Below are 25,538 nucleotides of genomic sequence, written 5' to 3'. Positions count from 1 at the left end.
ATGCTTTTATACATTTTAAGACACTGGCTGAGTATAACATACATCTTGTGATACTGAGCAGGAGGAAGACATACAGGGAAAGGAAATTATCAAGAGGGAGGGACATTGGGAAAAAGCCTATGGGAAGGGAGAGAGAGTGGAAAGTGATAATAGTGCATTTAACTCTCTCTTTTTGAGAAGACTTTTCCCCCCAATTTTTAAGGAGAAAATTGTATTAGGAATTCTCTAAACTTATACAATTAAGTAAATGTAAGCTACTGCACAAGAAATTAAAATATTCTTGCCACACAGTACAGCAATACACAAAATTATGAAAACCCTAAAATAAAAAACAAAAAAACAGCACTTTTTAAATAATAGACAAGAAGACTATTAATTAAAAATTTAATTCCTTTATTTTTAAATACACTAGTAGCTTGAAAAAGGAATAAATCTTATGGAAAATAATTTAACTGTATAATAATGTCCTATCACATTTTGCGTCCAAACCCAGTGTCAACATTGGTCATCGTTCAAAATAAAACTTGAGATATGAGTCCTGAAGATCATCACAGGTTTCTAAAGGCTGTTTTGATTAAAATTTACACAGAATTGTATTAGATCTTAGAAATAGTTTTCAAAGTTATACATTATATTGTGAAATAAATATTTAATAAGAGTATTATAGATCTAAAAAAAAACAACAACAGATTATCAAAAAAAAGACAGAGATGTACATGCAGACTTTCTGACACAGAAGATTGTTGAGTAATCAATGGAATAACACATTAGTAGGGTTACTAAATCATTACCTCTTATTCATGAATTATCAATGTTTATTTTATCTGACAATTTTTGTATTCTATGTAAAAGTAAAGTACCCCCTATCAGACCTTGTGATCTATAAGACAGATGATGTAAAGGTCATCTGTTTCTTTGACCAAGGTTAACAGGCAGGGTGTTATGTGGCCAGCACAACGCCTTTACTTTCCCAAACTATATTCTGGTACCAAAGAGTTGTGTGAGCTCAGGGGCACCCTTAAAATCCAGAAAGTCAAAATCCCAGTCTTCACAGGGATTCGAACCTGGGACCTCTCAGTTTGGCAGCCCATTGCTTTACCACTCAGCCACCACATTTGTTTTTGACATTCAGTTCATGTGGTATGCACTCTGGACTGTAGTCTCAATGGTCCCTGGTTTCAACCCTGCCTGCTGCCATCTCCTGCTGTCCCGCAGGAGGTTTTGGCTAGGAAGTAATAATTTTCAATTCTGAAGGAACATCAAAAACATGTAAAACTAACAAACAATCAATCTAAAACACATAAATGAAGGTTTCTCTAAAAGTACTGATACAAAGTGAAGACCACAAAAAACTTTAAAGTATCCCTTGTCAACTTACTTTGCAGCCAGCTGCTGTGGCAAACCCAGATACTTTCTTAACAAATTCTTTCACATTATCTTTCTTAATGTCCAGCATAAACCTGGGAAATACAGAAAAGCTAAAGGCATTAAAGAAGAATTGGTTATGGTGGCTGTAGAGAATACAGTTTTTAAAAGCTAAGCTGAAAGTCATTAGTTTGACTCCCAGTGCAGACTGGGATTATGAATCTAAGATTTTCAGAGATATAAACAATGTTTGTAAAATGTTTTACATAATTCGGATGTTCCTTCAGAGTTGAAGATAGTTTACTTCCTAGTCCAAACCTCCCGCAGGACGACGGGGGATGGGAGCGGGCAGGGTTTGAACCCTCGACCGTCGATAAATCAGAATGATAGTCCAGCGCGCAAACCGCACAACCAGGTCATTGTAATGGCCAGATAAACCTTTTGTCATTCTTTCACTACTCTTACAGGTGAGCTTTAAACATTCAGCCACATAATCAATTTGTCAGTTAATATATAGTTCCACTGTTAGTGTGACTAAAAGGTTGATATAAGAATAATATGTGGCCATCACAATTGTCAAATTTTGCACTCTTTTATTGCCTAGTTTGGGAACACTCAACTCAAGATAATGTAAAGAAACTAGAACAGATATAAAATGAGTCATGAGATTGATAAGAAACAAATATACACATTTGACTATAGTAACATCATGAGTAATATCTCCAAATTTAGAGACATCTTTGTCAGGACAGAAAACTGAAAAGTAAAGTAGCAATAATACATAAAACACTGAACCATAACTTACAAATATAAAGATATTAACTAATAAAATACTCAGAAAAATGCAACAGTAAAGGTGCATTTCTTATTCCATATGCAAAGAAAAATGTGTGTAAGTACTTCTCTAATGCCATAAGAACATGGAAAGGGTTGGTTGCCTGAATCACCCAGGAAAACCACTTAGCATGCACAACAAACTTAACATACATAGGATATAAGTATCTGTTTTTGGATAAATGCCTTCAATTTATAAGATAAGATAATTGATAAGACACACATTCTGAGCAAAACACAGAATGCAGAAAGCTGGTTAGAAGCTAATAGTAGGCCCTACAGGAGAGGGTTGAAAGAATTGAAATGACTCTGAAGAGAGACAAAGTTTAACACAATAACAGAAGAAGGAACAATGAATAGATCTTCTTAGTTTAAAATAATTAAATCAACAATAATAAAAAATCAATCAATAAATCAAATAAAATCAAATATAAAGCAAGCATATGCAAAAAAAAAAGATCATCTAACTTGTCATGTGTACCATAAATGTTGATTAACAGAATTTAAGTCATTAATTAACATGCATGACTAGATTGACCTAGAAATATGGGTAGGATGTAATCAACGTCTTTTTTGAAGTAACATCTGTATTTCATAAGATAAGAAAATAAGAGTTTCTTTTTGTTAGTAATGATTCCTATTACAGTGTATTATATATGATACTCACAAAGCTGATTCTAATATAAGAGAACACTTATCAGCAAAAATCTCATTCAATTCTGGCTTCAGGTTGTGAACAGTGCTGGGAAAAATTAGAGAGAAGTTTACCAAACAAAAAAAAAATAGCAACCACATTAATAATATTCAACAGTGATATTAAAATAATAGTAAAGTCCTCAAAGTAAATAGCCCAAACCATCATTTAGTCTTATTTTTTTATTTTGTAGGCCTACAATGCTGAATTTACTTTTTGTTTTTGCAAGTAATATACAATTTGTTTTCAAGTAATAAGTATATATATAGTTTGCCAGACTGTTGTGACGATGGTCAGAAGTTTGAATCCAGTTCTCTTATGCCATCCCCTGCCATTCTGCAGAAGGTTAAGGCCAGAACATACTGATCTTCATTTTTGAAGAAACTTGTAAAACAAAACAAACTACAGGGCTTTATACTTCAATGTAGAAATTCAAATTATATTTACATCTAATGGTTTAAGATGGGAAATTTGGTGGCTGAGTGGTAAAGCACTTGGCTTCCAAACAGAGGGGTCACAGGTTCAAATCCCAATGAAAACTGAGTTTTTTAATTTCTGGACTTTTAGGGTGCCTCTGAGTCTACACAATTCTAATTGGGTAGCTGACTTTAGTTGAGGAAAAAAAGACAGCTGGTCATTATGCTGGTCACATGACTCTTCATTAAACTGAAGGCTACAGAAACAGATGACCTTTAAATCATCTGCCCCATAGATCGCAAGGTTTGAAAGGAGGGATTTAACTTTTTTAATGGTTTGAGAAAAAATAAAAATAAATCATAACATGATAAAACATGAAATGTATATATATTGATCAATCTAAAACTAGTTTCATTATAACCATATACCTTGTTATCATTAATGATATATGTTTATATATTGTGAACTGTCAATAGATATAATAACAGTAGATTTAAAAAAAAAATGTGCTAACCTATTAGAAAAGAACACAACATTAAATAACTTGCTATATTTTTTTTTCTTTACAAGCTCTGTTGTAGAAGACAGTGGAAGAAAAATAACCTTGACCTCATCCAAGGGAAGCCATTCTGTTAGAAGGAAAACAAAATCCTTGGTATAAGAAGAAAAATTTCAGAGTGAAAAAATATAATTATTAGTTTGAAAAAATGGACCTTTCAGTGGATATCAATATTAAAGATTCTGCAAGTGGAACATGAACTGGGGATTAAAAACACTTAAAATTTTTCAGCAAAGTTCTATACTCTGAATGTAAATAAATGAGCAGTGAAAAAAATTATGATATGAATCAAAACAAATGTAACATTATTTGAAGTTCACTTGAAACTTCACAAAGAAAAAAATAATAAAGTGAGATGACAAAATGGAAACAATAAGGCAGGACAATAAAAAAGAAATAGAAGTAATTTAAGAAAAAGAAATATTTTGCCCTAAAATCTTGTGAAACACTTACTCCTTAAAAAGAAAGTAATTCTATTTAAATTATTTCAAAAAGTAATAAAAATCGGCTACTTTAAAACATATCATTATGGCCATTGTATATTTACAAAAAAAAAGTGGTATTAATTTAAAAAAAAAAAGACTTGAATTAAAAGTGGAACTACATATTATTAAACTGTACACAAATGAAGGCTATCTTGTCTCACTATTTTAATTTCTATTTAAAAAATGTTCCTGAAATCCTCTCTTTGAATAAATTTCTAAAACCTATCAAATCAATAGGAGCTGAAACAAAACATTAAAGAAATCAGTTTACTCTATAGTGCCTTACAATCAAAGGAAAAGGTCAATATTCTGTGAACTATTCAGCACTCAACTCTATCTTCAACGCTATTCCATATTCTGAGCGCTATTCAGCACTCAAAGAGTTAAATGTTCAATCAGCTTCTTATTCAACATGTGTTTCTCTTAAGTATCACAAGAGTACACTTTTCACTTACAAATACACCCCTTCCCACATTCTTTCTTTTCATTGAGAGATTTAAAAACTCCTTTATTCCACTGTCAGTCAGACAGTAGACAGATCAGGTATAGCTACCCAATGGTCCAACAGACTAAGGGATAGGTGAAGGTGAAAGAGTTGTAATTACCATGGTCATCACTTGCAGATTTAGAATGAGAGAAATTTTGATCTTCACTTTCTTTGGCATTGTTATCAGTTAGAATAAATAGTTCTTCTTTGCCTTTCATGTCTGCAGCAGCCAACTTTGACTCTTCAATGCTAAGGTCTTTAACACTGCGATCAGTATCACTCTTTGCTTTCATTTCTTGATTCTCTAACTCTTCCTCTTCTTCATTGATTTCTGAAAATATACATACACAAAGAATCGTTCATTTTTCTATTTGATGTCGTAGCAGATATTCATCCATGAAAAATCTACAATAATAAGAACACCTTAATTTCTGACAGTAAGTCAATAATTTATAAAGAACTGTGCTACACAAATTTTTATTATGTGACACTGGTTGTGTAGAAGAAATTGTCTAGTTTTATTCTAATTAATAGAAAGTGTCCCAAAAAGATTGAACCCAAAATTTCTGTTACCTGGAGTAATATTTGAATCAACAATGTTCCAGTAATAATAAAAAAAAGAACAACTCCAAAATCATTACAACACATTTAGTATTTTCCATGAGTTAATGAAGGTTAAATATGCAATAATTGTTTACATTATTTCAATTGTAAGTAAACAATGTCATCAAATTATAATTCCTGAATGCTCTTTTCTTATATTATTATATCCAATTTATTTCTGAAGTTTGTGGGGGTGCAGTGGCTGAGTGGTTAGATGCTTGGCACCCAAACCTGGGATCTTGGGTACTAATCTTATGGAAGACAGGGATTTCGAACTTTGGAATATTTAGGGCGCCCCTGAGTCCACCCAACTCTCATGGGTACTTCTTTAAATAAAATATCACATCACATTGAATTTCTATTATGTAAGCTCTCTTCCATAGGATTAAGCTTATAAAGAAAAAAGTTGGGAAAAGTTAAGGAGGTTGGTCCTTGTGATGGCCACATGACACCCTGCTTGTAAACCATTGGCCAAGGAAACAGATGACCTTAACATCATCTGCCCTATAGATCGCAAGGTCTAAAAGGGGAACTTAACATTACTTTACTTAATGCAGAAGATTAAAACAAGAATGTATTGATCTGATATTTTCATAAGAAATTTTCTTCAAAATATAACAGAAAGGTCTGGCTAGAGTATTTTAATGAACAAAACTTATCTAAGTCATTGCCTGGTTACCTGTCAATGTTGCTGAATTCTTAGGCACTTCCACTTTTGATTTGGTCTGTTCTGGCAGATGGTACTGTTTTTTGTTAGCTAACTCATAGAAAAGTGACAGAATGTTGAACTCTGTTATATCCTCTGCTGTCTGACATATAAATATTTTTTATTAGAGTCATACTATGGTACAGAAAATATAACTGATTGCAAAATAATAAAAATCTTTTATAAGAATCAAAGTATTTATGGAAAAAAATGAAATAAATTTAAAATACCACTTAAAAAAAAAGGAATTTAGGGTCAGTTAACAAACTAATAGAGACGTGGTGACTGAGAGATAAAGCGCTTGGTTTTTGAGCCAAGAAGCAATGAGTTTGAATCCTGGTGAATGAGATTTTAAATTTTGAGATTTTTAGGCCGCCCAGAGTTCACCCAACTCTATAGGTACATGACATTAATAAGGGAAACTTAGAGGCAGTTGGTTTTTGTGCTGGCCACGTGACACTGTTGTTAACCCTGGGCCACAGAAATGGATGATCTTCACATCATCTGCCTCATAGATTGCAAAGTCTGAAAGTGGGTATTTTACTTTTTTTTTTTTACATACCGGTACTATACAGCAAGAATATTTTTTTTGGGTAGTAGAGGGATGTGCATGATAAAGAAACTTGAGAAAAATGTTTTAAAATGCTGAATAACTTTACACAGATATGGCCGACTGGTATAACTGCTAGGCTACCTATCCTGAGGAAGACCAGATTTTTAGCATTTGAGATTTAACTTGAGCTGAGTTGTGATTGCTAATGGCAACACAGAAGTCTCTCCCAGATAATTCATATTATTCAAATCATGTCCACAAGAGAGACTGGACAAGACTGCATGCTGTAAGAGCATGGAGATTTGCAAATCAAAATAAAAACAATCTACTGGTAAGGCATTTTCAAAACTAAATGTTTGTTAGAAATTACTTCAATATTTCTTAATTAAGCAAGAAAATTTAGGCTTTGATTGATTCAGTCCCATTTACACAATAACTACTGCCATAGCTAAAAATTAAAATTTAATATTTTACAACTATTGTTACCAGTACCTAATTATTTGCTTGCTTGAAAAAATATATTTTAATAGATAGCTAAAGCTTCTCCAAAAAATATATCCAACTCACCTTCTTCTGGCCTCAGGAAACTAATCATTCCATTAATTTCAACTAAATTCTATAACAAATATTTAATTAATTCTATTTGATTAATTCAGTTAAGCTGACCTTTGTATGTTGGTTGTTCTGCTTCTTGTAAAATGACTTCTCCTCAGTTTCAATTCCAAATGTTATGTAAGGGGAAACAATCATGTCGCCCCAGTATCCTCGTCTAGGAAATCTGTCCCCTTCCTACAATCAAAATGGAAAATACGAAAAACATGCATAGATGTAACCCTGTTACATAGAAAACAAAAAAGATACTTCTTTACATCACATTGAATTTCTATTTTTAAAGCTCTCTTCAACAGGATTATGTTTGGAACCAGTTGGTAGACAAATTTGAAAAGGTGACAAGCTTTAATTAGTACAATAAAACTGGGCTGCCTTATGTTGATAACTTCTGTTCTCTTTTACAAAGCAAACTATAAATCTATAACATCAAAGAAAACATTAAATAGGATGAATTCATTGCTAAGACAGATACATAGAGGGGCTCCTCCTTCCCAAGTTTCATTAGAGCATTAAACAGATTGCAGATTTTAGTCTCTAAATAACATGCATGACTAGATTAACACATGAATACACTAAGGACATAATTATCTTCTCTTTTCAGAACTATTATCAATGACAGCGGTTCTCAACTTTTTAAGCTCTGCGACCCCTTTTTACAGTCCCCCACTTTGCCGCGACCCCCCCCCCCCCACACACACACAGCAATAGAAGATAAGACAAAAACAAGCCAAATTTTCGATGGTCTTAGGCGACCCCTAGCAAATCCTAAATCAACCCCCAAGGGGGTCGCGACCCATAGGTTGAGAACCCCTGATCAATGATAAGAAGAAGGACACAAAGATTTGGCCCATTTATTCCATATCAACAAGAATCAACTTAAGTACATACCATTTTAAAAACCATCAAAGAAGCAAGGGTGATATTTGGCACGTCATAGGTACCTTCTCTTATCTGAAATGCCACACCAGTATTTCTCCAATTCTTGTACTGACCAACATAAACTATCGAGCCCTGAAAAAAAAAAAAGAATTTATATATCATTATTTTTTTTTTATGAAGACAAGCTACAGATATTTTTTAATATTATAAGAAAATTAGTAAAGATTTAAGTTGAATTACCCCTCGTTCAATAAGTTCCATATTGTAATCCCAGTCAAAAACATTTAATCTGCTGTCGTAACGAACTCCTAAAAGCTGACGAAGTCTGAGGTCCCTGTCAACAAAATAGAATTTAAAAGCATTCAATTAGTTGATTTTAACCTAACGCAGTCAAACCTCTTAAAATATAATTTTATAATTGTGACACCTGGATAATTATTTCATAGCTGTTTTTCCCCTCAAGTACCAACTCATCATCATTGTACCAGGTATTTAAATCTCAAATCATTAACTTTGTAATTGCTTATTTAGGACTAATTATAATTTGCAGTTAGGGGAATGGCCATATTTAGTCTATATCCAATTGACAAGCACAAACAACAAGAATCACTGTGCCATTTGATTATTTAGTAGAAATAGAATCTGGCCTATTGTTTCTTTGTCCTCTTTACAATGGTGGCATCATGGGTCTTAGTTCTCATTGAATAGCCTAAACACACCAACTGGACAATGACCAACTTTGAATTGGGCTAAAACAGCCTGTTCTTCTTGGTGTAATTGCCATAACTCACATTGTTCACACAAGCTTCCAGCAGAACATGGTGCCTACCATAATCAACATAACAAAGAACCAATTCCCAAAATCTGAATCCTTTAAACCAAATCTATATTTCTTGAGCTTAAATTTCTAAAACCTGTTTCAATTAAACAAAAATTATTATTACTCAAATGAATAATAAAGACTATAATAAAAAAAAAGTTTCCCAAACCAAACCTTAAAACTAGGCAAAACTTTCTTGAACTTGTTTTTAATTCCTGAATCCTTATATATGTGTATTTCTGCATAATGAGTCTTAGAAGTAAAAAGTTGATATCTTGACATCTATAAAAGGCTACTTAAATTTGTGATCAACTAACTTTATAACAGTGTTAACAAGTTAAAGCTAAATAAATCCTACATTACCAGCACTTTGAAATATCAAATATTGCCTTTTTATCTTTGTTCCTCCAGAGTTTAAAAATGCTTTCTAGAAAATCTCTTTCCTTGTACTGAAAAAAAACAAAACAACAAGAGATAAAAAAATATGTACTTTATATGTAAATGTGCAATTAAGTTAAACTTTTTAAAAATAATGAAATCTTTGTAATATACCTTAAGTTGAGTCAAATCTAGAAATGGAAGTTTCTTTTTCATATAGTCAAAATCTGTGACCATTCTAGTGAAAATAAAAACAAAAACATTAATTTCTAACAGAAATACAATTACAGAATGTGTACTAAAGACAGATTCAAATAGTATGTTTTCAAAAAATAGAGAAAGTCATTAAAAGACTCATTTAAAATTAAAAACATACCTAATTAATTCATCTACCATTCTTTGAACATACTGACTACTTTGTTGACGTACAAGGCTATTTCCATACAGTTCCAGGAACAGCTCAACTTTGTCTAATGATAATAGTCATAACATAATGAAAGTTATATTTATGTTTGTTATATATTTAGTTATATTGTCACATCAATTACTTTTATGACTGGGTATTTTGCTTTTTACTTTATAAATATACTTTCCTTGTTTAGTATATAGTTTTAAGATCTTTTGCTTCAGTATCCTCTTTTCCACTTCATGTGACAGCCAGCTTTGCTTTTGTTTATTATCAAAGGTCAAATTATTGTTTTAAGGCTTTCAAAATATTTTTTTTTATTCCAAATTTGTTTAGGTCTAAAAAATTCCAATTGAGAATTTAGGATGTTAGAAAAAATAGTTATCAGGAACATGGTAACCTTTTGTGACTTTTGAAATTTTAGTATCATTATCCTGAAAAGTCATTTGCATTGCACACAGGAAGAGTTATTTATGATGCAGAAAAAACAACCCCAATATAAATATATATATCTTGGATTCTAACTGTTGATGCCTAAAAAAAAAAATTCAAAATTTTAACCCATCATAAAACTCAAAGGTATTTAGAGACCCCCCTTTTTTTTTTTGAGATATCGCATTTAGCAATTACATCAAAATGTCTTTAAGCCAAACCAAAAGTTATAATACAAACCTTGCAAACCCATGTTTTGTTGCTGTTCAAGGGCAATCATCATCATCAAAATGTCACGTGCATATAATTCAAGGGCTGTTTCTATTATATAAAACTGAAAGGAAAAATATAATGTAAACAAAGCAGGGCAAAAAATATTGATCATTTTTTTTTAAAGTTTTATCATAAGTGATCATAACTAAAGAAAATTTTTACATTCAGCTTCCGTTTAATGTGTCTGTAGCTTCTAGCCACTGTTTTGAGGATATGCCGACAATCTCCTGCACCAACGACAAGAATGTTGAGCTCCTCTGTTATAGGAGAAAGATGTTATTGTATAAATATGACAATAGCAAAATATAATTCATGAGCAAGAGTTGGTTTCGGAAACAAAAAAAAGGTTCTACACCTTAAAATTATGTGCAACACCTCAATTTATTATTTTATCTTTTCAATTCCAGATGAAATATTTATTAATTCATTGTTCAGTTAAAAGTTTATATTTATTTATTTCTCTACAGCATAATGATCTGCTAACTATTATAAGATAACGGAAACTAAAACTCTATGACCATATTACAAGGTCTTTAGGACTTGCAAAGACTTTCATTCAGGGAACAGTACCAGGAAAAAGAAGAAGAGGCAGACAGAGAAAGCGATGGGAAGACGGGCCGGCCATTAAAAGAGGTTCTATCCAAGGCAAAAGACAGAGAGGAATGGAAAAAGATGGTTGACAAATCTTGTGTTGACCAATGGTCCAACAGACTAAGGGATAGGTGAAGGTTAAGTAGCAAAACAACAACCATTTAAAAAAATATTGTGTATGATATTAAGGTCATCTGTTTTGTTGGCCAAAGATTAACAAGCAGGGTGTCATGTGGCCATCTCAACAACAAACCACCTTAACTTTCCACAACTTAAGTCAGGTACCCATTAGAGTTGGGTGGACTCAGGGGCGCCATAAAAACTCCAGTCTTCACAGAGAATCAAACCCAGGACCCCAGGTTCAAAAGCCAAGTGCTTAACCAGCCCCCCCCCCCCCCCGACAAGCTAAACTATCATATATATATATTAAACTTAGATTGCGCAAGATAAAAAAACAAAGCTTACCTGGTGCAGCACATGAAAGCTTTGAACACATTTCATGAAAACCTAAAATATAAAACAAATGCATTCAGATCTAGATATTTATTTAATAACATTTTTGGGGGGATAAAATGCCAGACAAGTCTGCTAGCCTATAATACAAATAAGCTCGGTATGTAAGGCTTTATTTAGTTGAAGCTGTAGCTTGATACCAAAAATAAGTTTTAAATTAATCATCAAAATAAAAAATTGTATTGAAAAAAAATAATTTTTTGGGTCCATTTTGATTGAAGAGTCTGCTCCCTTACTCTCTAACCACTCTAGCTAAGCTGACTAAAGGGAAGGTTACAATGTTGTTCCTGCATATCCATACAAGAACAATAAAGAGGAGAAAATAGAAAGTCTTAGAAAGAACTAATAACAAAAAAAACAAGACAGAAAAAACTAATCTTACAATGTATTTGATGAAACATAGTAGTAATTTTAATTCATATGCTTTAAAACTACTAGATCAATATTAAGTAACACATTATGTTTCACAGTTGTTCATCATTTGCGCATAAATAACTGATGAACTGATAGATACCCATGCTGGACTACAGTTGAAAACCCTAATAAAAAGTATGTACACAAACACTTCCTAGGCCCATCTCTTGTAGCCTTCTCATCTGCCTGTATTATAATGCCCCCACCACACACACAGACTCAATAGAGACACTAATATTTAAAATAATAAATGCCTTTCCCCAAACAATATAGTTTTTGGCATTGCATAATTTAGTTGGCATCCTACAATAGAAAGATCTCAATCTCAACCACAAACTTTTAGGCCGCCACTTTTTTTTTTTTGCATCCCTCAAGCACAGTTTAAAATAAATCACACTTTTCTTTGAATAATCAGAATAATCTATTGCATTCTAGCATATAAATTATAATAATGCTTATAACATTAAACAACATGGTTTACTCTTAAATTAGAGAAGTACTGAAAGTACTGACTTTGCTCTACCCTGGAACAGTTTGAATTTTTAAAGAATAAATATCAATCACTATTATCATTCGCTAATTTATTTACTGATTAATAGAGTAGTATGATAGAGTCTACTACTTTACTTGTAATATACTAGATCTACTCTATCATCATACTCTATGTCTAGATTACTTGAATCTTTTAGTTATTATTAGATCTATGTCAACGGTGTGTCTCTCTATTTAATTAATATATAGATCTATGTATATTATTTTAGATCTATCATGATGTAGTATAATAAAATATAGTATTTTAAATTTTATACTTCATTTTTTTTTAATTATTAAATTATAATAATTATTATATCCTTATAATAAATGATTATAATATTAATAATAATAATAAATTAAAATTTATAATATTTATATTATCACCTGTTTCCTGTAGATCCAGTGCTGGACTGAACCCCCACCAAGTTATATTACCATAAAAATCTGTCATTATAAACTATTTTTTATTAATATCAATCGAATCAAAGACTACGTAGTCAAATGGAAATGAAGAAAGTTACTGCCGAAAACAGTTACTTTTCGGTTTGGAATGTTTCTAGAGAGTCGCCATTTATAAACATAGTAGTTCGGCACATACTACATATTTTTTATATATACTTTTTAAAAACAAAAAAATAGATCTAGATCTATAGTCTATATTATATTTTTATTGAAATATATAAGAATTTAATATTTCTTTAAGAGTAGATCTATATTTTCGGTAATATTTTCTATATTTTATCTTAATTAAAAGTTATTTGATTTATTTTTATGATTCTAAATCTAAAATAGATCTAGCTTTTAGCAGCACAACATCCTAATATTTTCTATGTAAGTGATTCACTGTGTATCTGTTAATATGTCTGCCTCCATTCGATAAATATAAATTTAATTATTTATATAAATTCACTACTACATCTAGTTAGTACTAGAGACCACAGATCCAACAAAGTGTCTACAGTGACTACAGTACTGCAGTCTACAGCATAGATCTGTAGACTCTCTATGAAAAAACGTAATTATTTAATTTTTGTTAGATAGTGATACTGATACTACTTGTTTTCAATCAACAAAAAAAAAAAATCTCAGAATCTGTGGACTGTGGTCAGTCACGGCCCAGTGTGAGTGTCAGACTGTCACTGACTGAGTGTGGTGTCAGCTAAGTCACTAACTGTGACTAACTGAGTAACTCTAGTTACTAGTTAGTCTAGTTCCTGACTAAGTGTGTACTGCTAGTGTAAATAAATCCACTTAATTTAAGCCTTCCTGGTTATGGCACTTATGGGTTTGGTTCTCTGTGAAAGACCAGTAGGGGGTGACTTACATAGGGACATAGGCATATTAATTATTATGTTTCATTTTAAACTTGAGATCATCATTGATCATGTTCTCTGAAATGGTGTGTTTTCATTTTCTTGGAATAGGGATTGTTTGGATTTAAATGTAATCAAATAATCATAAATAATGCATTTATATATAATGTTTAGATATTCCTTCAGATTTGAAGATTAATTGTGTCCTAGCCCAAATCTCTCACAGGATGGCATTGGTACCAAGGGTAGCAGCAAGGAGGGCTCAAACTCTCAAACTTGGGACAATTGAGGTGACAGTGCATACCAAACAACCAGGCAGCCATTTTAGCTTTATGCTATGTAAAATTAAAATAAAAAAAAAATATATTAAAAAAAAACCTGTAGAAGGCAATATTTGTCTGTTTCCAGACACATAAAATCTCCTCTGAGGCACATAAGATCTCCTCTTCCGCTCCTCTGAGGCACAATGCATCTCCTCTTCTTCTCCTCTGAGACACATAAGATCTCCCCTTCCTCTCCCCTGAGACACCAAAGATTTCCTCTTCTCTAAGACACATAAGATCTCCTCTTCCTCTCCTCTGAGACACATAAGATCTCCTCTTCCTCTCCTCTGAGACACACATAAGATTTCCTCTCCTCCAAGACACATAAGATCTCTTCCTCTCTGAGGCATATAAGATTTCCTCTCTTCTGAGACACATAATATCTCCTCTGAGGTATATTATCTCCTCTTCTTCTCCTCTGAGACACATAAGATCTCCTCTTCCTCTACTCTGAGACACATAAGATCTCATCTTCCTCTCCTCTAAGACACATAAGATTTCCTCTCCTCTGAGACATAATATCTTTTCTTCTTCTCCTCTGAGAAACATAATATCTCCTCTTCCTTTCCTCTGAGACACATAAGATCTCCTTTTCCTCTCCTCTGAGACACATATGATCTCCTCTTCCTCTTCACTGAGACACATAAGATCTCCTCTTCCTCTCCTCTGAGACACATAAGATCTCCTCTTCCTCTCTTCTGAGGCACAAAAGATAGACTCCTCTTTCTCTCCTTTAATGCACATAAGATATCCTCTTCCTCTACTCTGCGACACATATAAGATCTCCTCTTCTTGCTAATCTAATAGATAACTAAATCTGTAAATTAATTAATTAATTAAATTCTGCTTGATAAGATGCTGTCACGAGTCGAGTCTGTGACCTATTTCGACCAGTTTCTAGAAGCTCGAGTTCAAACCAGTGCAAGTGTCCAGCGTAAACAAGTTAATTTTAGGTATCCAATCAAAGAAAGGGGTTAAGGAAAAAATAGCACACGTCAGCTTCTAGAAGGTCAAAGTTACTAAAATAATTATCTGAGAAGGTTCCATGATTCTGGAACGTACGATCAAAGAAAGTATAAATAAGGGGAAAGTTAGTTAGACGGGGTCCTCGCTCGGTCCTCGCATAGTAGTAGTTCTTGTAGAGCGATGGTCCTCGCATAGTAGTAGTTCTTGTAGAGCGATGGTCCTCGCTCAGTCCTCGATTAGTAATAAGTTTTGTGATATTAGCGGGTCCATTAAGTAAAGTTTTAGTAGTTGAAGTTGAAGTTATACTAAGTGAAGTTTTATGTATCTTTAAGTTTTATTTATGAAGTGTCAAGTTGTTATTGAATTAAGAAGTTAATTTGATGTGAAAGTTGAAGAAGTTATTAAAGAAGTTTGAAGAAAATACAGAGAGTTGTTTCTTTCTTCATTTCATTGAATTGTCAAGTTTAATCATATAATCCCCGGCAAGTGTGATCGTCATTTCATATGAATTCATCAAATTATTAATACAATCCTTCGGCCAGTTCATCACATTTATGGCACCTCCGATAAATAAGGCAAGGCATCGATGAATACAGGCATCAAACAATAAAGGCGACATCGAAGAATACATACGTCACATATATTGGCACCTCCTGACGAAAAAAGGCATCTATAAATAAAGGCACCAACGAAGACAAGCATCACATACTGCATTTTCAAAGAATAAAGTCTGCACATTTTAGCAAGTACTACGAATTTAAAAGGAAAAGCCTCTAACAAATAAATCATAGCCTCTCGTAATGACAAAGCCTCAACTAAGCATTACAAGAAAAGCCTCTTTCAGAAAACTTCAACAAGACGTACATTCATTGCTACGAAAAGTATTTTATGATTGAAATTTCCAGTCAACAGGTTACATAATAGTTGACATAGAGGACGTCCTGCAAGGCAGATCATCTGTTTTAAGGTCAGTACCTTACATTTTATATTTACTAAGCTGTGAAAGCTATATTTACTAAGCTGTGAAAGCTATATTTACTAAGCTGTGAAAGCTATATTTACTAAGCTGTGAAAGCTATATTTACTAAGCTGTGAAAGCTATATTTACTAAGCTGTGAAGGCAACGTTACTAAAGCTAGTTGTACACTAGTTTGTTTACAAATACTGACCACTCGCATCCTCACAAGGAAACACCGATCGATATTTAACTAGGTCAGCCATAGTTAACCTCTCACCTGTGGACAGGTGTCGGTCATCGCTAGTGTAGGCAGTACTTATAAATAGAAAAGTTATTAAGTTATTACAATGGCTTTAGTCTCGTACTTGTGGAAAGCATACATCAAAGTAGCCGCTTACGGTAACATGCCACAAGAAAGAATGGAGGAATGGTGCACTCAAAAAGTAAATTATGATATACAAAAACGTGAGGCAGAAGAAGAAAGAAGACGTAGAGAAGAAAAAGAGGTAGAAGAAAGAAGACGTAGAGAAGACAAAGAGGTAGAAGAAAGAAGACATAGAGAAGACAAAGAGGTAGAAGAAAGAAGGCGTAGAGAAGACAAAGAAGCAGAAGAAAGAAAAAGTATTAGAGAAGAAAAAAGAAGACAAGAAGACAAAGAGGCAGAAGAAAGAAGACGTAAAGAAGATAAAGAGGCAGAAGAAAGAAAAAGAATTAGAGAAGAAAAAGAGGCAGAAGAAAGAAAAAGGATTAGAGAAGAAAAAAGAAGACAAGAAGAAAAAGAGGCAGAAGAAAGAAAAATGTTTAGAGACGACAAAAGAAGACAATTAGACATAGAGGCAGAAGAAAGAAAACTTAAAGAAGAAAAAGAAGAAGAAGAAAGAAAACTTAAAGAAAGAAAAGAAGAAGAAGAAAGGAAACTTAAAGAAATACAAGAAGAAAAAGAAAGAAAACTTAAAGAAAGAAAAGAAGAAAAAGAAAGGAAACTTAAAGAAATACAAGAAGAAGAAGAAAGACAACTTAAAGCACGAAAAGAAGAAGAAGAAAGGAAACTTAAAGAAATACAAGAAGAAGAAAGAAATGAAACTGAAGAAAAAGAGACAAACATTACTGAAGGACCCTACATTGTTTATGAGTACAACAAGAATACTACTGAACTTCAACTATTTAATAATGAAGAATTTAAAGCTGACCAGAAGAAAGATACAACTTTGACAAGAATGTACAAGAAGGCACAAACAATTGAAAAGCAGCCAGGACTTAATGTACCTTATTTCAAAGAAGGAATACTTGTGAAGAAAAGTGTTAATTATGATACCTATGAGTTTGTTGAACAAATCATTTTACCACTGAAATATACTCAAGACATCATTGAAAAGAATCACAATTTTCTACATACCAAACTAGCGAGTGTGACGAGGACAAAGAAAAGAATTCTTGACAAATTTTATTGGCCGAGCATTACAAAAGATATTAAGAAACATGTTAGTCAATGTCAAGTTTGTCAAATGAACAATTCTAAGAGAAAACAAGTTCAAGAGCTGAATATGAATGTTAAACGAAATTACGAACCAGTTGGAAATATTATAGCAGACAAAAATGAATCCAAAGTTGATGGATTAAACAATTCTACATTTTACTCTAAGACAGAAGGTCTTCAGACATTGATGGACAATTTATGCAACAACCGTGATATGACTCAGCAACAAAGTTATATAAGTACTTACACAGAAAGTCAATCAAATACAGATTTGAACATATTTGTTTCGAATGAATCAATGTCAAAGTCAAAGCAAGATGAATCAGAAAATAAAACATTTCAACATGGTTTTGATATAAATATTACAGTGATACAGCCATGTGAAAAAACTCAAGAAACTAAAGTCAACATTGAAAATGAAAGAGCATTAAATGAATACAGAAAGTTTAGAAATTTTACACAAGGAGACAAAGTGAAGTTATGGTTACCTGACATGAGCAACAAGCTGATTTATGCATGGCAAGGTACATTTACTATCATCAAAAAGATTTCAAACGAAACTTATGAAATCAACAATAACAAATATATCAAAGTGTTTCATGTTCATATGCTTGAAAAATACAATGAGGATACAGATAATGAAAACTTATCAAAAGAACTAGCAGATAATGTTACATGCTTAGAAACAATTCAAGAGGAAAATGAAGACAATATAAATGAACTATTACCAACGACATCAAAACAAACTGAATCTATCAAGTACATTGACATAGATCATTTAAAGCTGAAAAGTAAGAAAGACCTGTTGAATACAAGTGAAGAATATACTGAGATATTTCATGATGTTCCTGACATATCAACATTTATAGACAATGAGATTAACTTAAAAACTGACAAACTTGCCAACTCAAATGTTTATTCTCTAACTTTGCACAATAGAGATTTACTGCAGAAAGACTTAACTGATTTATTAGTGCAATGCATACATGAACATTCGAACTCAATGTTTTCTACTTTAATCGTTTTACAACGTAAACTGCCATTAAAAGAAAGATTTAGTGTCGATTTTAGACAGTTCTTATTTGAACATATGAAAAGCAAAGAATATTATAAGGACGATAGTTGTATGTTGCTTAAAGCTAGAATGAAACGTATTCATGAACTGAGAGACATTTTGTACCAATTGATACAACGTACATTTGTAGCTAAACGAAGCAAGTTTGTATTGAAACCAAAAATGACATTTTTCAACAGCAGAGTTGAACAAAACTCTCTGAAAACACATGACAATATTTTTAAACGTATTTTGAACTATAAAGAACCAAGAAAGAAGAAATGTACGGATAGACTAGAATTGTTTCAAGTGCCCGAACAGAAGAAATGTACAGACAGACTAGAATTGTTTCAAGTACCTGGAAAGAAGGAAGTTGCAAATCTAACAAGACTGTACAGCTGGGTCAAGATTTATTTTAATACTTATGTCATGCAATTGTTTATTACTTAGTATATTTGCATTAATACTGTTGTTATAAGAGTTTTCCAAAAGAGTAATTTGACATTGTTCATGTTTAGATTTCATATATTGACAAGTAAGTTAATATTCAGATATTCTGTATTAGGAAGTAATATGATGAGATGACATGTATTTTTCAGTATTGTGAAGTTGTATACTTTTGATATTTTCTTGAGTTACAAAAGTTAGAAAGTTCATGCTTAAATATCATGTAGAGACAAGTGATGTATGGAACTAAGTTGTATTTATATAATATTAATTATATATGCTGGATATGTACAAAATTTTGAATAATGTAAATGCAATGCAACAATTATTTGAATTATCAGTTCTGTACTTTATAGGAACAATTTTTTTTTAGATTTTTGTGTGCATATATTATAATAGAAATAATGTTATTTTACGCATTTTATATTGCATACAAAATGCTAAAAAGGCAAGGGGGTAATGTCACAAGTCGAGTCTGTGACCTATTTCGACCAGTTTCTAGAAGCTCGAGTTCAAACCAGTGCAAGTGTCCAGCGTAAACAAGTTAATTTTAGGTATCCAATCAAAGAAAGGGGTTAAGGAAAAAATAGCACACGTCAGCTTCTAGAAAGTCAAAGTTACTAAAATAATTATCTGAGAAGGTTCCATGATTCTGGAACGTACAATCAAAGAAAGTATAAATAAGGGGAAAGTCAGTTAGACGGGGTCCTCGCTCGGTCCTCGCATAGTAGTAGTTCTTGTAGAGCGATGGTCCTCGCATAGTAGTAGTTCTTGTAGAGCGATGGTCCTCGCTCAGTCCTCGATTAGTAATAAGTTTTGTGATATTAGCGGGTCCATTAAGTAAAGTTTTAGTAGTTGAAGTTGAAGTTATACTAAGTGAAGTTTTATGTATCTTTAAGTTTTATTTATGAAGTGTCAAGTTGTTATTGAATTAAGAAGTTAATTTGATGTGAAAGTTGAAGAAGTTATTAAAGAAGTTTGAAGAAAATACAGAGAGTTGTTTCTTTCTTCATTTCATTGAATTGTCAAGTTTAATCATATAATCCCCGGCAAGTGTGATCGTCATTTCATATGAATTCATCAAATTATTAATACAATCCTTCGGCCAGTTCATCACATTTATGGCACCTCCGATAAATAAGGCAAGGCATCGATGAATACAGGCATCAAACAATAAAGGCGACATCGAAGAATACATACGTCACAGATGCATAGAACTGATCAAATAACGCAATCTTATCCATTTTGACGCATTTGTGCTATTAAGTAACACTTGTCTTTTTCTTTCAAAATAAAAAAAGAAAATACATAAAACCATGTGAACTTAAATCCAGTAAAATTATAACAACACCATTTGATAATAAATAAAACATACCCTTAAGAAATATTTTATTTTCTCATTTGATTGAACAGATTTATTATATTATAAAAAAAAAACATAAAAATATTTTAATTTCATTATCAAACTCAAAATATGATCTAGTTTTTGACTAATGCAAACGTGGCACATATTTTTTCATGGGAGACAATGATACCATTTCCACATATCACACTGGCCTATATCATATTTCCTACTGTAATATAAATATAATTTCTTGTTTATTTTCTTCTTCAGCACATTACCAAAAGATCTTAGAATGTCCTAATGCAACTCATTGAATACCTAATTCTCCTGTTGTCATCACACAGATCTACATATTGTGAATTTGTTTAAATATTTTCAGTTTTTATTCGATCAAAATGGCCAATAAACCTCTTAGAATGTAAGTATATTTATTTTAAAGTGCCTCTCTTTTGACACCCGCAGTGTCAGAATTAAACAGTAAAATTTTCCTTCAAGACAATGACCCCAAGCATCTTTATTTTTGTCAAACGTTGATTTCTTAATAAAATGCAATATTTTTGATAGTCCAACCTAAAACTTCACTTGGTAGCTAATTACTTTATCTCATACCCCATGCTCCATATAGTAACAAAATAATTATTGAAAAAAATTATATTCTTTATTTCAGATTTAGCCAATAAATTCAATTTTTTTTTTACATATTTTTAGTTGTACCACAAGATATATACAGACCTGCCTACCGTTACGCAAAATCTCTGAAAAATGACCGTCAGTACGCAAATACGCATTTAACCCGTCGTGTTACGCATTTCGTATCTTTTTTTTTTCCCTCTCTTGACTAGCTTACGAGCGGTCACGGAGGTCACGCTAAGCCGTCCTGTTGGGGGGTGGGGGGAACAGAAAAGGTGGGGGAACACATTGTTTCCAGATTTATACGTTGATTGGTTCTTAAAAGCAATTAGATTTAGTCTAGAAATGAAGAACGCGAGAGTGAGGGAGTAGCGGGTTGGTACCGTCAGTTAGCTGATACACCAACGTGACTTATTTTTTTTGTAAGTTCATTAGTAGAAATTAATTATGTTGAATCCCTGATTCCCGTATTCATTTGTATAGAAAAAAATATCGAAGTGCTATCGATTCAAAACACATTGAGTGACATTGTAGATATCTAGTCTAGATCTGGATTCTAGATCTAGAATCAAGATAACTTCTTATACAGGAATAGATCTAGCTAGTCATTACGTTATGTCATGCTTTTCTACATTACTCTACAATCTAGATCCAATTTAGTTGTAGTATGATTTAGATTTTAGATTGACTAGATCTAGATCGATAACATCTACTACCATCTAGTCCAGTGGTTCCCAAACTTTTTTGTCTCGTAGACCCCCTGCCATGTTTTCTGGTTTTCGGTAGACCCCATACTCAACTTGCAAATTTTTGCAAATTCATCAACATTATTTTTAAACAAATTTCTAACTGTAGTGCGTTGAATAGTGAAATAGTAATTTAAAACTACACAACTATGGATATAATGTTTTATACACAAATCTGTTTTTCTATTAATTAGTCTTTCTAACATTAAATATTAATTAATTAATTAATTAATATGCTTTAAGTATCATTGTAAAAGGTTTCGCAAAGAACAGTTTCTCGTGTATTTCTTGATCTTTCACCTGTGGCTCAAATATTAAATCTGCGGAACTGTTTTTATTAACAGGAGAGGGGCAAAGGCGAGTAACTGGAGCCTAAACCAGGTCTCGTCGGTCAACCTTAAGGAAATATAAGGAGACGGCACCATTACCGCCATTACCGTCTTTCCTTGTGGGTTCCAGGCTAGGGCTTGCCATGTTATGCTGGATGCAGGCTGGCGAAGGGTGTGACCTATCCATTTCCAGCGTCTCTGAAGGATATCTACTTCAATGGGCTGCTGCTTTGTTCTTTGCCACTGTTCCTCATTCGAGATCTTGTCTGGCCAGCAGATTATAAGAATCTTCCTCAGGCAGCTATTGATGAATACCTGTATTTTTTTTCATGGTGGTGATGGTGGTTCTCCAGGTCTCTTCTCCATAAAGTAGTATCGGCTTAACAATGGTGTTACATAGCCTAATATTGGTGGTGGTGCTTTTTTCCCTAGATCCCCAGGTGTTCTTCAGCTAATGGAAGGCTGCTTGAGCTTTACAATGGCACCGCGATTTGGAAGCAGATGCCAAGCAGATTGGCAAGACGTGGAGACAGTTGGAGAGTCTCGTCCTGGACCGTCCAGAACCGAGATGCCTGGAGGAAGCTGGTTGGTGGCCTTTGCCCAGAAAGGACCACAGGCATAGATGAGATGAGATAAGATGGTGACCATTAGACAGTTTGTAGCACACAGCGCTACACCTTGTCAGACCAAACTGTATTAATATCTTTTGCAAAGATTTACATAAGAAGGTTTTAATTTTATAACTCATGCCACCGAAGCGACCTTAAACTGTATTGTCGCTTAAAGAAATTCTTTTAATAGTAACAGATGTATGTTTTTGTAAAACGGCTGGTAAAATCAATGTTTGACCTTTGCTGTTTTCCGTATGTTGCTATAAGTAAAGAAATCTTGAAAGACGCTCACAAACCAGAATCTTCTCTATATGATGTCGAACAGAGATTTTGTGGGTCTATTCTGAACTTTGAGTGTTCAAAAGTTGTTCAAATCTTAATTTTTGTCAGGGTGGCATTGTCTCAGATGATCCTGCAGCGTAACTGGTTTCATATCGTCATAAATAAGTCACTTAGGCAACTGTTGTTTGACAAGGAAGGAATGAATCCCATTTTAAAATAATTAATGCTGTACTGTCTACATTCCTTTTTTTTTTTCTAAATATTAGTTACATGTAGACAAAATTAAGCTATTTAAATAAGTATTGAAATTGAATACAAGAATGTTTCGTTTCAATAGCAGGATAAATATTGAAAGGATTAACTCGGGTACAAATCATATATTAGTGTATGAAATAATTACATTAATGGAATGTGAAAATTAAGTTACGACCTGCTTAAATGAAATCTATTACCGTAGACCCCCGTGGACATCTCATAGACCCCCAATTTATTTTTTTACTTTCGTAGACCCCTTGGAGGTCTTCGTAGACCCCTGGGGGTCTATATGGACCACTTTGGGAATCACTGAATCTAGTCTAAATCTAGACTAGATTCTTAGTATAGAATAGATCAAGGATGAAAGTAGGCCTACGAAAGTTTGGAGTAGACCTACGTTTGTAGCGGATCCACGGCATCGGAAACACTCCTGAGCCCAGATCTAGAGAGTAGATTATATTCATTATATAGACATAGATCCAGATCTAGTCTAGATATCATCTCTATTGTCGTATTGATCTAGATTTAGATTGTAGATCTAATCATGACATCTAGATCTAATATTATATAAGACAAAATAGTGGATCGCGTAAGTATTACGCATTCTGGTGCCAAAATACGCATTGTGACCGTCATCGTTACGCATTTGGACTTTTTTTGGTAGGCAGGTCTGTATATACAAGAATTCCCCTTCATCTATTTCTTAGTTGAGAGGCTAAGTACACTTGAACTTGGCTTGGCTTGGCTAACTATAAATAGGGGCTCGAGGTTTGACATCCGACTCGAGCAGAGCTGTGTTTACTGAGTGCCTAAAGGCAGCAGAGAAAACCTTCTGCCAGATATCCCCTCCCCTCACTGCTCCACAAAGAGATTGGACCAAAGCGCTCTGAGCATGCTATAAGCATGAAAGTAGCGCTATATAAAAGCTATAATTTAATTTTTTTTTTAGTATGTTGGGGCACCACATCTGTTGACCAACTTTCTTCATTCCTCTCTGTATTTCACCTTGACCCAAATCTCTTCCTTTGATAGGCCTGTCCATTCTTTAATGCTGTCTTCTAATTGCTTTCTCTCTGTCTGCAAGAATTGCATTTTTTAAAGGATTTTTTAAAAATATATATTTTAAATGACATTCTATTTACAGATTTATTTACTATCTGTGTAATTTAGTATTTAGTGACTAAAATTTTAATTTTTGTTAGACTTGTGGCTGGAGATGTCGAAGGCAACTTTGATCAGCTTTTCAAAAGAGTTCAATCCATACAAAAGAAAAGTGGAAACTTTGATGTGAGATTTTAAAGAGTTGAACTTAGTTTAAATGAAAGCACTGCTCATTTTTTATTAATACTTTCTCTTCATATTTGTCTTCTTTCTAATAAAAAAAAGAAATATTGCAACTAATTATTCTGAAACTCTAGCCTGGTTTTATAATATATCTTAGAAACAAATAACTTCTTAAAAACAGTATTTTGTGCTATTTGAAACAGTAGCTTAAAACAATATGTTAGTAAAAAAACAACAAGACTGAGCCTTTGAAATGTTGAATATTTAATGATGTGATACTTTACAATAATATCCCTTATTATCATTATTTTAAAACAGCTTCTTTTGTGTGTTGGTGATTTTTTTGGTACTAACTTGTCATCCTGGGAACCATACAAGACTAAAAAACTTAAAGGTATGATGGTGACATTTTCGTTGTTAAAAAGTTAAAAGACAATGAACGCAAAGTTAAGTTTAAAAAAAAACAAAAACAGTACAATCATCTGTCAAATTCCTTATATTTAAGTCTTATAATTTCAAGTTAAATTCTAATTAAGTACTTTGAATTTGATTTATTAAAAACTTTATACATAAAAAATATAAAATATAAAATCAAACTAGTCATTAATAGTAAACGTAAAGGAGTATGTTACCTAATGTAACATTAGAGTTGCACAGGAGTTGAGCAGACAGTCAACAGTGTATCTTAGAGTTTAAAAAAAAACAAAAACAGTACAATCATCTGTCAAATTCCTTATATTTAAGTCTTATAATTTCAAGTTAAATTCTAATTAAGTACTTTGAATTTGATTTATTAAAAACTTTATACATAAAAAATATAAAATATAAAATCAAACTAGTCATTAATAGTAAACGTAAAGGAGTATGTTACCTAATGTAACATTAGAGTTGCACAGGAGTTGAGCAGACAGTCAACAGTGTATCTTAGAGTTTAAAAAAAAACAAAAACAGTACAATCATCTG

The 25,538-nt window shown here is 32.7% G+C and overlaps 2 protein-coding genes across 2 annotated transcripts in view; one reads left to right on the top strand and one right to left on the bottom strand.

Annotated features, from left to right (window-relative positions):
• Positions 1-376: 376 nt before the first annotated feature.
• On the bottom strand, positions 377-13,139 carry LOC106071612 (dynein axonemal assembly factor 3-like). The gene is made up of 16 exons (XM_056043923.1): positions 12,940-13,139; positions 11,560-11,601; positions 10,666-10,760; positions 10,471-10,564; positions 9,769-9,862; positions 9,567-9,630; positions 9,378-9,463; positions 8,435-8,528; positions 8,204-8,326; positions 7,370-7,492; positions 6,124-6,253; positions 4,960-5,172; positions 3,825-3,939; positions 2,867-2,941; positions 1,379-1,460; positions 377-565 (listed from the first exon to the last, which is right to left on the bottom strand). Exons 1-16 carry the CDS (start codon positions 13,004-13,006, stop codon positions 506-508), a joined length of 1,557 nt encoding a protein of 518 aa, XP_055899898.1. The 5' UTR covers positions 13,007-13,139; the 3' UTR covers positions 377-505.
• Positions 13,140-13,412: 273 nt separating this feature from the next.
• LOC106071613 (CWF19-like protein 1) overlaps positions 13,413-25,538 on the top strand; it is a 31,890-nt gene continuing 19,764 nt past the window's right edge. The window contains exons 1-4 of the mRNA XM_056044664.1: positions 13,413-13,570; positions 20,709-20,856; positions 24,494-24,578; positions 24,894-24,969. Coding sequence (XP_055900639.1) covers positions 20,834-20,856; positions 24,494-24,578; positions 24,894-24,969 — 184 coding nt within the window. The 5' untranslated portion in view covers positions 13,413-13,570; positions 20,709-20,833. The remainder of the gene's footprint in view (positions 13,571-20,708; positions 20,857-24,493; positions 24,579-24,893; positions 24,970-25,538) is intronic.

This window comes from Biomphalaria glabrata, chromosome 10 (genome assembly GCF_947242115.1).
Source record: "Biomphalaria glabrata chromosome 10, xgBioGlab47.1, whole genome shotgun sequence".
Classification (NCBI taxonomy): Eukaryota; Metazoa; Mollusca; class Gastropoda; family Planorbidae; genus Biomphalaria; species Biomphalaria glabrata.
Note: the sequence above shows the minus strand (reverse complement) of the source record. Positions and strands in the feature narration are given on the sequence as shown.